This window comes from Oncorhynchus nerka, linkage group LG23 (assembly GCF_034236695.1).
Source record: "Oncorhynchus nerka isolate Pitt River linkage group LG23, Oner_Uvic_2.0, whole genome shotgun sequence".
Lineage (NCBI taxonomy): Eukaryota > Metazoa > Chordata > Actinopteri > Salmoniformes > Salmonidae > Oncorhynchus > Oncorhynchus nerka.
Window position 1 is genome coordinate 34,806,644 of NC_088418.1, and position 13,197 is coordinate 34,819,840.

The 13,197-nt window shown below is 45.6% G+C and overlaps 1 protein-coding gene across 5 annotated transcripts in view; it reads right to left on the reverse strand.

Moving 5' to 3' along the window:
• LOC115106751 (fibroblast growth factor receptor 2-like) overlaps positions 1-13,197 on the reverse strand; it is a 95,615-nt gene that overhangs the window by 13,992 nt on the left and 68,426 nt on the right. For all 5 annotated transcript variants that reach the window (XM_029629784.2, XM_065008061.1, XM_029629785.2 and 2 more), the window contains 3 exons: positions 12,903-13,013; positions 4,990-5,180; positions 2,121-2,243 (listed from right to left, as the gene is read on the reverse strand). In XM_029629784.2, coding sequence (XP_029485644.1) covers positions 2,121-2,243; positions 4,990-5,180; positions 12,903-13,013 — 425 coding nt within the window. The remainder of the gene's footprint in view (positions 1-2,120; positions 2,244-4,989; positions 5,181-12,902; positions 13,014-13,197) is intronic.

Sequence of the window (13,197 nt, forward strand, 5' to 3'; positions counted from 1 at the left end):
AGGAACGTGTTAGTTCGTGGTCGTGCATTTTTCAGTAGTCATTTTTCATTCCCTGTGTTTTGGGGCCGTTATTATTGTGAGCACCCTGTGGTGCGTTGGTGCAATTAAAGAGCACAGCATTGTACTCTCTGTCTCCTGCGTTTGACTCCACACCCACGACACCCGGAGCATTACAGTACCAGACACGCGCAGCAAATTGGAGATTCAACTCGCCGAATTGGGGTTTTCTTCCTCCCCCTGCATGCTCCTGCATGCGCTGTTTGTGAGTCTGATCGCAATTATAGAATTCTACCAAATCAATTCTATAAAAGGTTGGAATACATTCTTGACAACATTCCATTTACACATATGGTAAAAGTCACTAACAATATCAAATAAGAAAGAACACACAAATAACCTTTATTCTTGGAGATTACATGTACAGTGTAGAATGGAGATAATTATATATAAAGTTTTTCTTAGCACATGCCCCCAAGTTTAGTCTCTGTAGTAGAGGAACGCTTGTCACCTCTCAAACAGGGCCAATCACAAGGGCAAGCTCACAAGTATTGGCTTTTTAGACACCGTTCCTATTCAACACTAAAAGCAATATCATTTTGAAAACATAAAAAACAAATGATTGCATCGACACAGACCGCAAACTGGCTACACAATGCTCAAGTAGGCTACTGCAAAGGGAATCTGACTGCTGTTCACTAGAAGAGTCTGGTGTTTCAGCCTATGTAAAGGTGCCTATTGTATTTCTATGCAGAGCATACATCATTTCAGATTTTCGTAATTGATAAACTCTCAAATCTAATGCAAAGGCATTTTAGAAGCATTGCCGCTAATACCGGACACTCATTCATTCTTCATCGCGCAGTCTTCTAAACTCCCGACTCCATTTAATGCCAAGAAGTTAATTTTTATTTTTGATTATAGTTTTGTAATGCTTCTTGTGGCGTGGATCATAATTACAGTTACAGTCTCAGGTTGCGTGATCCTCCTAATGTTACATGGAAAATACAACTAATGGGATGCAGAATTAAATATATATCACACTTGCACAAATGCAACCGGTTATTTTTCGCATTTGCATTTAATTCACTAGCAAATGCAAGTGAACTGCTGGCACTTTAGAGCCCACTGAATGTCCATCTTATGTTCGCTAACGTTAACTTGAAACAATTAGTGTTTACCTTTCCACAACTCGCAGAGTCGAAAATGGATTTGTCTATGTGTTATGTGTTTACGTGCAGCTGACAGTCAGCGAACTCAGCATCACAGCAAACAGGAGGAGGGGCAGACACTGGGTAGCTACATCGAATAATGATGTATTGATCTCCATGTCCGTTGACACAATCTCCGTATATGTCTGTGTGTTGCAGCTCGAGAATCGGGATGTTAGATTTATTCAGTGGATTTATTTTTTATTCAAATGTAAATATATATATATATCAGGCCCTTTTAATTTCTGCATACTTTTGACTCGGATCTCGTACCTACATACATGGACAGAGAGTTACGTAGTTGGTACGCAAAATGCTTGCATGTTGGCAGGTCTGCTAATCGCTCAGCAGTAATATTTGCTCTTATTCCAATGTAATCAAGGTTTGAAATGATTATGTTTTTGTCAAACACTATATCTGTTTGTGATTCGTGCGGTCAATTTGCAGTGTACAAATTATTTATAACTATGTTCCGGCCCCGACCATCAGCTCAAGGAAAAATTGGCCCACGGCAGAATGTAATTGGCAACCCCCTGACCTACAATAACAATGCAGTATGACGGCCGGGTTCGGGACCAGTTCTTGCTGGAGCGGGTGGGAATCGAACAAGAAGTCAGTGGGAGCAGGCGTGCGTGGTATGAAAAGCAGTGGGAGCGGGATGAAGGAATAAGTCCCACGCAGACTTCTACCTCCTGTCTCTGCCAAGACTGAGAAGGACGGAGGGAGGCTCAACTTACACAATACAGAAAGTAAACTGAAATTCAAATTTTCCTTAAGGAATATCGGTTTACTTCATGAATTAATCAATTGAAATGGAGTTGACTGTCACATACACCCCCTCACAACATTACAGAACACTAGACACAGTATACACTCCTCAAGTGCCCCCCCCCCCCCCCCCCAAGTACTCACGTTAGTTGTCTTTTTATAGTAATCGATGTTGTGGACGTCCCTGGCCAGGCCAAAGTCAGCAATCTTCATGAAGTTGCTCTCTGTGACCAGGACGTTCCTCGCTGCTAGATCTCTATGTATACACTGGATGGAGAGAAGTAGAGAAAATGGGACAGGGTGGATGGAGATATAGATGAAATTGAGAACGAGAAATAAAATTTTAATAGAAACATAAGTAAGCTATGCTAAAAATGTTATACTATGTATGTGTATGGTAAGTGTACCAGAAACATATTTAATGAACCCTTTGACAAGTACCAAGAAACGTGTGTGATCATTCTACAGTGATCCCTGCAGCGTACACTCAAACCGCTTATTTAGAGCATCCAGTTTCGATTGACGCAACAGTCAGCGTTTCAGCTGGCAACACTGCTTTTTCTCAGAAACATTTTGCACAAACACAACCTCAGAAAGTTATGTCCTGAATTTGACCAGTTTATTTTTGGATGCAATGTTTAAACATTCACAGAAGTAGCAACAGCATAACACAATCATTCAAACTGGAAAATGTAGGCTACATTAGTCCTAGCGCTAATTGAGGAAAGATTGAGGTAACGCATGCGGTCATATTTAGCTAACTCTCGGCTGACAGAAACCACACCATGATAATAGAAATTACTACTTACAATTCATCACATAACGGGTGAGTTCTCCATTGATTGAAATAACTGAGCAAAACACCATTCCTTCACCTCATTTTGTTATAACACCTTTGGTCTGACAGACGTTGAAGTGACACCCAGAATGCATTGTATAATGTCAACAAACATGGCCCCACACATAGCTGGCAAATAGCTTAGCATTAGCTCATCATAATTAGTACAACCTTCAAAAAGTATTTTACACATATCATAGATGTGGTGAAGGTAAGAAACAACATCTCCACTTCGCTGACCCTCAACACTGGGGCACCTGTTCACCCAGGACTGCGTGGCCATGCACACCTACAACTCAATCATCAAGTTTGCAGAAGACACAACAGTAGTGGGCTTGATTAGCAACAACGACGAGACAGCCTACAAATAGGAGGTGAGGGCACTCGGAGTGTGGTGTCAGGAAAACAACCTCTCAATCAACGTCAACAAAACAAAGGAGATGATCGTGGACTTCAGGAAACAGCAGATGAAGCACCCCCCCTATCCACATCGAAGGGACAGCAGTGGAGAAAGTGGAAAGTTTTAAGTTCACATCACATACAAACTGAAATGGTCCACCCACACAGACAGCCTCAGGAGGCTGAAGAAATGTGGTTTGTCACCTAAAACCCTGACAGACTTTTACAGATGCACAATCGAGAGCATCCTGTCGGGCTGTATCACAGCCTGGGGCGGCAACTGCCCTCAACCGCAAGGCTCTCCAGAGGGTGGTGAGGTCTGCACAACGCATCACAGGGGAAAACTACCTGCCCTCCATGACACCTACAGCACCCGATGACACAGGAAGGCCAAAAAGATCATCAAGGACAACAACCACCGAGCCACTGCCTGTTCACATTGCTACCATCCAGAAGGAGAGGTCAGTACAGGTGCATCAAAGCTGGGACCGAGAGACTGAAAAACAGCTTCTGTCTCAAGGCCATCAGACTGCTAAACAGCAATCACTACCTCAAAGATGCTGCTGCCTACATAGAGACTCAAATCAGTGGCCACATTAATACATGGATCACTAGACACTTTAAACAATGCCACTTTAAAAAATGCCTATTTAATAATGTTTACATATCTTACATCACTCATATCATATGTATTTACTGTGTTTATGCCATCTACTGCACCTTGCCTATGCCGCTCGGCCATCGCTCATCCATATATTTATATGTACATATTCTCATTCACCCCTTTTAGATTTGTGTGTATTAGGTAGTTGTTGGGAAATTGATAGATTACTTGTTAGATATTACTGCACTGTCGGAACTAGAAGCACAAGCATTTCGCTACACTCGCATTAACATCTGCTAACCATGTGTATGTGACCAATACAATTTGATTTGATGTCCATTACAATCTATGCAATAATCAGAATGCATGATTTGTCACCAGAACTTCAATTAATGAGGAGGTAGAACACACCACAATTTAAACTATTGTTAGAAAATAAAACTTAAAGAAGAACTTAAGTAAGAAGCTTGAAAGTGACAAGTTATTTTTGTTTGGGGCAGCGCGGGTTAATTGTCCTGTTTCGTAATAATCACATTTTGGAACAGTGAGTGCATTCTGACATCATGTGCATAAAAAAAAACTCGCCCTGGGGCGACTGTTAGAGATATTTGGAACTCATGGGTGAAAAGGTTAAAGTAACACACGCTACCTAATATAACATGACAACAAAATACATGCACGACAAACATGCCTGAATTGGAGGAAGATTCATGACAGATACATGGTAGAAGTTGTTTGTGCACCTAGATGTGTATGTCTGCCTGTGCATGTGTGTTTAGGTGCATGTGTGTATGCGTGTGTATGTATGCTTGTGAGTGTGTTAGCATACTGTGTTATTGTATGCTCTAGGCTCTGTCACATTCCTCTAGTAAGCAGGAGCGTGATGGAGTGTTTGGCTATAGTGCCCATTGCTAGTTGTGAATGCGTTGTGAAAACGCTATTCTTCAGTTGTCCACACAGAGAGGCTTTGTGTGATAGAGAGAGACAATGCTGAGATTTGGACAGGTGGCTAGAGATGTGTTTTTAGGAGACAATATTGATAAACACACACTTTTTACACAACCACCATGGCTAAAGCCCTAGTCACAAGGACCCAGTGCAATGCCAAGGAAGTGTGTCTACCAAGCAGAATGGTGAGAATGAACATGTTGTATGTGTGTTTGTGTCTGTACCTTCTGTGAGGCCAGATATTCCATGCCCCGTGCCACCTGGTAGGTACAGGAGACCAAGTCCTTGAAGGTGAGCTGTTCATCTGAGCAGCGGGTAATATCGTAGGAGTATTCCATGCCAGGGGGCCTGCGGGCACGTAGGTACTCCCTCAGGTTCCCTTTAGAGGCATACTCCACTATCACATATAGAGGACCTGTCACAGAGAGAAAAAGAGACACAGACAGAAAGAGAGAGAGGACACATGCACACATTTAGGACTCCACACTGACTGATCACTGCTTTACAAATTGGGGGGAGGGATGAATCTTGAGTATTGAAGGAACCGAGTCAATCAGGGATTATCGGCATCAGGATGTTATCTTGAAAACTTGAATGCTGACAATTTGTGAATGACAGAGTCAAACATGACAAATATATGGTGGGAGAGGTTTTGTCGTGTGTGTGGATAAAATACAGATGTAGATTCAGTTCTGATATTCAACACCATATTCATAGTACAGTCGTGGCCAAAAGTTTTGAGAATGACACAAATATTAATTTTCACAAAGTCTGCTGCCTCAGTTTGTATGATGGCAATTTACATGTCCTCCAGAATATTATGAAGAGTGATCAGATGAATTGAAATTAATTGCCTTGCAAATGAACTGAATCCCCCAAAAACATTTCCACTGCATTTCAACCCTGCCACAAAAGGACCAGCTGACATCATGTCAATGATTCTCTCGTTAATAACCTCTCTAGGACGCTAGCGTCCCACCTGGCCAACATCCAGTGAGATTGCAGAGCGCCAAATTCAAATACAGGCATACTCATAAAAATTCAGAAAAGATACAACTATTTGACATTGGTTTAAAGATTAACTTCTTGTGAATCCAACCACGGTGTCAGATTTCAAAAATGCTTTACGGCGAAAGCATACCTTACGATTATTTGAGAACATAGCCCAGCAGACAAATCATTACAAACAGTAACCAGCCAAGTAGAAGAGTTACACAAGTCAGAAATAGAGAGAAAATGAATCCCTTACCTTTGATAATCTTCATATGGGTGCACTCAGAAGACATTAATGTATTCAATAAATGTTTCTTTTGTTCGATAATCCACTTTATATCCGTAAAGTTCATAGAAACATGTCAAACAATGTTTATATTCAAGCCTCAGGTTGTTTTTAGCCTAAATAATCTATAATATTTCAACCGGACAATAACGTCGTCAATATAAAAGGTAAACAAGAAAGGCACTGTCTCTGGTCGCTCGCATGAAAAAGCTCTGACACGGCAGGGTCCACTCATTCAGACTGCTCTTACTCCCTCATTTTTCAGAATACAAGCCTGAAACAATTTCTAAAGACTGTTGACATCTAGTGGAATGCACAGGAACTGCAATTTGAGTCCTAAGTCAATGGATACTGTAATGGCATTGAATAGAAAACTACAGAAAAAAAAACGACTTCCTGAATGGATTTCTCAGGTTTTCGCCTGCCAAATCAGTTCTGTTATACTCACATTCATTTAACAGTTTTGGAAACTTTAGAGTGTTTTCTATCCTAATCTACTAATTATATGCATATCCTATCTTCTGGGCCTGAGTAGAAAGCTGGCATGCTTTTCATCCAAAATTCCAAATGCTGCCCCCTACCCTAGAGAATTTAACACAGGTGTGAGTGTTGACGAGGACAGGGTTGGAGATCACTCTGTCATGCTGATTGAGTTCGAATAACAGACTGGAAGCTTCAAAAGGAGGGTGGTGCTTGGAATCATTGTTCTTCCTCTGTCAAACACGTGCCGTCATCATTGCTTTGCACAAAAAGGGCTTCACAGGTAAGGATATTGCTGTAAGATTGCACCTAAATCAACCATTTATCATCAAGAACTTCAAGGAGAGCGGTTCAATTGTTGTGAAGAAGGCTTCAGGGCGCCCAAGAAAATCCAGCAAGTGCCAGGACCGTCTGCTAAAGTTGATTCAGCTGCGGGATCGGGGCACCACCACTACAGAGCTTGCTCAGGAATGGCAGCACGCACAGTGAGGCGAAGACTTTTGGACGATGGCCTGGTGTCAAGAAGGGCAGCAAAGAAGCCACTTCTCTCCAGGAAAAACATCAGGGACAGACTGATATTCTGCAAAAGGTACAGGGATTGCACAGCTGAGGACTGGGGTAAAGTCATTTCCTCTGAGGAATCCCCTTTCCAATTTTTTGGTGCAGCCGGAAAAAAAGCTTGTCCGGAGAAGACATGGTGAGCGCTACCATCAGTCCTGTGTCATGCCAACAGTAAAGCATCCTGAGACCATTCATGTGTGGAGTTGCTTCTCAGCTAAGGGAGTTGTCATGTGTTGTCATGTTATGTCTTGTTCCTGTTCTTTCTCTTCACTCCGTTTCCCCCTGCTGGTCGTATTAGGTTACCTTCTCTTCCTTTCCTTCCCCCAGCTGTTCCTCATCTTTTCTAACTACCTCGTTCACCCTTTTCCCACCTGTTCCCTTTTTTCCCTCTGATTAGTTCTCTATTTCTCTCTCTGTTCCTGCTTCTGTCTTTGTCAGATTCTCGTTTGAGTTTCTCATGCCAGAACCAAACTATCGTCACGTTTGCTTCACCCTTGTCTCGTCCTGTCGGAATCTGCCTGTTCATCTGATGCTACGTGTGATCAGGTACCTCTGTCCTCTTACAACCCGCGCCTACCCAGAGAGACCAGCAGTCTGTCGCCGCTAACTCTGCTATTCTCCTCTGCTGCTAGAAGGGGACTCTTCTGTAATATCAGAAGGACTTTATGATTTATTTGTCGCCCTCTCTGCGGGTTGTCTATTTTGCCATTCAATACATTTGAAGAGGATCTATGTCTTCCCTGTGTTTTGACATTAAAATACTCTGTTTTTGTTAAACCGCTTTTGGGTCCTCACTCACCTGCATAACAGAAGAATCTGACCAAGAATGGACCCAGCGACTTCGGATCCTCTCCACTCAGCCGTCGAGATCCAGGGAGCGATGCTAGGCAGACACGAGCAGGAATTGTCTGCTGCTCGACATGCCGTTGAGACCCTGGCCGCCCAAGTCTCCGACCTCACAGAACAGATTCACCATCTCCGCCTCGATCCACCGGCCACTTCCAGGGCTTCCGAATCTCCGGAGCCCAGAATCAATAACCCGCCGTGTTACTCTGGGGAGCCCACTGAATGCCGCTCGTTCCTCACCCAGTGTGATATTGTGTTTTCTCTCCAGCCCAACACTTACTCCAGGAGCACAGCTCGTATCGCCTACGTCATATCTCTCCTTACTGGACGGGCTCGTGAGTGGGGCACGGCAATCTGGGAGGCGAGGGCTGAGTGTACTAACCAGTATCAGGACTTTAAGGAGGAGATGATACGGGTTTTTGATCATTCTGTTTTTGGGGAGGAAGCTTCCAGGGCCCTGTCTTCCCTATGTCAAGGTAATCGATCCATAACAGATTACTCTATTGAGTTTCGTACTCTTGCTGCCTCCAGTGACTGGAACGAGCCGGCTTTGCTCGCTCGTTTTCTGGAGGGTCTCCGCGCGGAGGTAAAGGATGAGATTCTCTCCCGGGAGGTTCCTTCCAGCGTGGATTCCTTGATTGAACTCGCTATTCGCATAGAGCGACGGGTTGATCTTCGTCACCGAGCTCGTGGAAAGGAGCTCGCGTTATCCGTTGCCCCCCTCTCCGCATCACTACCATCTTCCTCCGCCGGCTCGGGTGCTGAGCCTATGCAGCTGGGGGGTATCCGCATCTCGACTAAGGAGAGGGACGGAGAATCACCAACCGCCTCTGTCTCTATTGCGGTTCCGCTGGTCATTTTGTCACTTCATGTCCAGTAAAAGCCAGAGCTCATCAGTAAGCGGAGGGCTACTGGTGCGCTACTACTCTGGTCTCTCCTTCAAGATCCTGCACTACCTTGTCGGTCCATCTACGCTGGACCGGTTCGTCAGCTTCCTGCAGTGCCTTGATAGACTCTGGGGCGGAGGGCTGTTTTATGGACGAAACCTGGGCTCGGGAACATGACATTCCTCTCAGACAGTTAGGGGAGCCCACGGCCTTGTTCGCTTTGGATGGTAGTCCTCTCCCCAGGATTCTGCGTGAAACGCTACCTTTAACCCTCACTGTCTCTGGTAATCATAGCGAAACCATTTCTTTTTTAATTTTTCGTTCACCTTTTACACCTGTTGTTTTGGGCCATCCCTGGCTAGTTTGTCATAATCCTTCTATTAATTGGTCTAGTAATTCTATCCTCTCCTGGAACGTCTCTTGTCATGTGAAATGTTTAATGTCTGCTATCCCTCCTGTTTCCTCTGTCTCTTCTTCACAGGAGGAGCCTGGTGATTTGTGGGGTGCCGGAGGAATATCACGATCTGCGCACGGTGTTCAGTCGGTCCAGGGCCACCTCTCTTCCTCCGCACCGGTCGTATGATTGTAGTATTGATCTCCTTCCGGGAACCACTCCCCCCCGGGGTAGACTATACTCTCTGTCGGCTCCCGAACGTAAGGCTCTCGAGGATTATTTGTCTGTAGCTCTCGACGCTGGTACCATAGTCCCCTCCTCCTCTCCTGCCGGAGCGGGGGGTTTTTTTTGTTAAGAAGAAGGACGGGTCCCTGCGCCCCTGCGTAGATTATCGAGGGCTGAATGACATAACAGTTAAGAATCGTTATCCGCTTCCTCTTATGTCTTCAGCCTTCGAGATCCTGCAGGGAGCCAGGTTTTTCACTAAGTTGGACATTCGTAACGCTTACCATCTCGTGCGCATCAGGGAGGGGGACGAGTGGAAAACGGCGTTTAACACTCCGTTAGGGCACTTTGAATACCGGGTTCTTCCTTTCGGCCTCGCTAACGCTCCAGCTGTCTTTCAGGCATTAGTGAATGACGTCCTGAGAGACATGCTGAACATCTTTGTTTTCGTTTACCTTGACGATATCCTGATTTTTTCACCGTCACTCCAGATTCATGTTCAGCACGTTCGACGTGTCCTCCAGCGCCTTTTAGAGAATTGTCTTTATGTGAAGGCTGAGAAGTGCTCTTTTCATGCCTCCTCCGTCACATTTCTCGGTTCTGTTATTTCCGCTGAAGGCATTAAGATGGATCCCGCTAAGGTTCAAGCTGTCATTGATTGGCCCGCCCCTAAGTCACGCGTCGAGCTGCAGCGTTTTCTCGGCTTCGCGAATTTCTATCGTCGTTTCATCCTTAATTTCGGCCAGGTGGCAGCTCCTCTCACAGCCCTTACTTCTGTCAAGACGTGCTTTAAGTGGTCCGTTTCCGCCCAGGGAGCTTTTGATCTCCTCAAGAATCGGTTTACATCCGCACCTATCCTTGTTACACCTGACGTCTCTAGACAGTTCGTTGTCGAGGTTGACGCGTCAGAGGTGGGCGTGGGAGCCATTCTTTCTCAGCGCTCCCTTTCTGACGACAAGGTCCACCCTTGCGCGTATTTTTCTCATCGCCTGTCGCCGTCGGAACGTAACTATGATGTGGGAAACCGCGAACTGCTCGCCATCCGCTTAGCCCTAGGCGAATGGCGACAGTGGTTGGAGGGGGCGACCGTTCCTTTTGTCGTTTGGACTGACCATAGGAACCTTGAGTACATCCGTTCTGCCAAACGACTTAATGCGCGTCAGGCTCGTTGGGCGCTGTTTTTCGTTGGGCGCTGTTTTTTTTGTAATTTCTTATCGTCCGGGCTCTAAGAACACCAAGCCTGATGCTTTATCTCGTCTCTTCAGTTCTTCAGTAGCCTCCACCGACCCCGAGGGGATTCTCCCTGAGGGGCGTGTTGTCGGGTTGACTGTCTGGGGAATTGAGAGGCAGGTAAAGCAAGCTCTCACTCACACTCCGTCGCCGCGCGCTTGTCCTAGGAACCTTATTTTCGTTCCCGTTCCTACTCGTCTGGCCGTTCTTCACTGGGCTCACTCTGCCAAGTTAGCCGGCCACCCCGGCGTTCGGGGTACGCTTGCTTCCATTCGCCAGCGTTTTTGGTGGCCCACTCGGGAGCATGACACGCGTTGTTTCGTGGCTGCTTGTTCGGTCTGCGCGCAGACTAAGTCCGGTAACTCTCCTCCTGCCGGCCGTCTCAGACCGCTTCCCATTCCCTCTCGACCGTGGTCTCACATCGCCTTAGACTTTATCACCGGACTGCCTTCGTCAGCGGGGAAGACTGTTATTCTTACGGTTGTCGATAGGTTCTCTAAGGCGGCTCATTTTATTCCCCTCGCTAAGCTCCCTTCTGCTAAAGAGACGGCACAAATCATCATCGAGAATGTTTTCAGAATTCATGGCCTTCCGTCAGACGTCGTTTCGGACAGGGGTCCGCAATTCACGTCTCAATTTTGGAGGGAGTTTTGCCGTTTGATTGGGGCTTCCGTCAGTCTCTCTTCCGGCTTTCACCCCCAGTCTAACGGTCAAGCAGAACGGGCCAATCAGACTATTGGTCGCATCTTACGCAGTCTTTCTTTTCGTAACCCTGCATCTTGGTCAGAACAGCTTCCCTGGGCAGAATACGCCCACAACTCGCTTCCTTCGTCTGCGACCGGGCTATCTCCTTTTCAGAGTAGCCTCGGGTATCAGCCTTCACTGTTCTCGTCTCAGCTCGCCGAGTCCAGCGTCCCCTCCGCTCAAGGCGTTTGTCCAACGTTGTGAGCGCACCTGGAAGAGGGTCAGGTCTGCACTTTGCCGTTATAGGGCGCAGACTGTGAGAGCCGCTAATAAGCGTAGAACTAAGAGTCCTAGATATTGTCTTGTTCCTGTTCTTTCTCTTCACTCCGTTTCCCCCTGCTGGTCGTATTAGGTTACCTTCTCTTCCTTTCCTTCCCCCAGCTGTTCCTCATCTTTTCTAACTACCTCGTTCACCCTTTTCCCACCTGTTCCCTTTTTTCCCTCTGATTAGTTCTCTATTTCTCTCTCTGTTCCTGCTTCTGTCTTTGTCAGATTCTCGTTTGAGTTTCTCATGCCAGAACCAAACTATCGTCACGTTTGCTTCACCCTTGTCTCGTCCTGTCGGAATCTGCCTGTTCATCTGATGCTACGTGTGATCAGGTACCTCTGTCCTCTACAACCCGCGCCTACCCAGAGAGACCAGCAGTCTGTCGCCGCTAACTCTGCTATTCTCCTCTGCTGCTAGAAGGGGACGCTTCTGTAATATCAGAAGGACTTTATGATTTATTTGTCGCCCTCTCTGCGGGTTGTCTATTTTGCCATTCAATACATTTGAAGAGGATCTATGTCTTCCCTGTGTTTTGACATTAAAGGACTCTGTTTTTGTTAAACCGCTTTTGGGTCCTCACTCACCTGCATAACAGGAGTGGGCTCGCTCACAATTTTTCTGAACACAGCCATGAATAAAGAATGGTACCAACACATCCTCCGAGAGCAACTTCTCCCAACCATCCAGGAACAGTTTGGTGACGAACAATGCGTTTTCCAGCATGATGGAGCACCTTGCCATAAGGCAAAAGTGATAACTAAGTGGCTCGGGGAACAAAACATCAATATTTTGGGTCCAAGACCAGGAAACTCCCCAGACCTTAATCCCATTGAGAACTTGAGGTCAATCCTCAAGAGGCTTGTGGACAAACTCCAAACATTTATTATGCAAGAAAACACTGCCATCAGTTTGGCCCCGAAGTTAATTTGGCCCAGAAGTTAATTGACAGCATGCCACGGTGGATTGCAGAGGTCTTGAAAAAGAAGGGTCAACACTGCCAATATTGACTCTTTGCATCAACTTTATGTAATTGTCAATGAAATGCTTGTAATTTACTGAAATACTTCAGTATTCCATAGTGACATCTGACAAAAAATAACTAAAGACACTGAAGCAGCAAACTTTGTGGAAATTAATATTTGTGCCATTCTCAACTTTTGGCCACGACTGTAGATGTATGGGAGAGGTACAGAGTAAGTTATGGTAGAGACCCTTGTACTCACCATCTTGTGTACAGGCCCCTAGCAGGTTGATAATGTTCTTGTGTTTACCGATCATCTTCATCATCTCCATCTCTGACACCAGATCAGACAGGTCCTTTTCTGTAGCATCGTCTGGAGGGGGGAAGGAGGAGGGATGAACAATGGGTCATTATAGAGGACAGAAAATACATATTAATTAATTACAGACACATGCGCAATGTTATAGGCTGCATTCATTTGTCAGCATCATTACCTGTTAACTAGCCCTCCCTGGATGGTCCTGTCTCGCTCAGTTACTTTAAAATGTAAAGTCCCC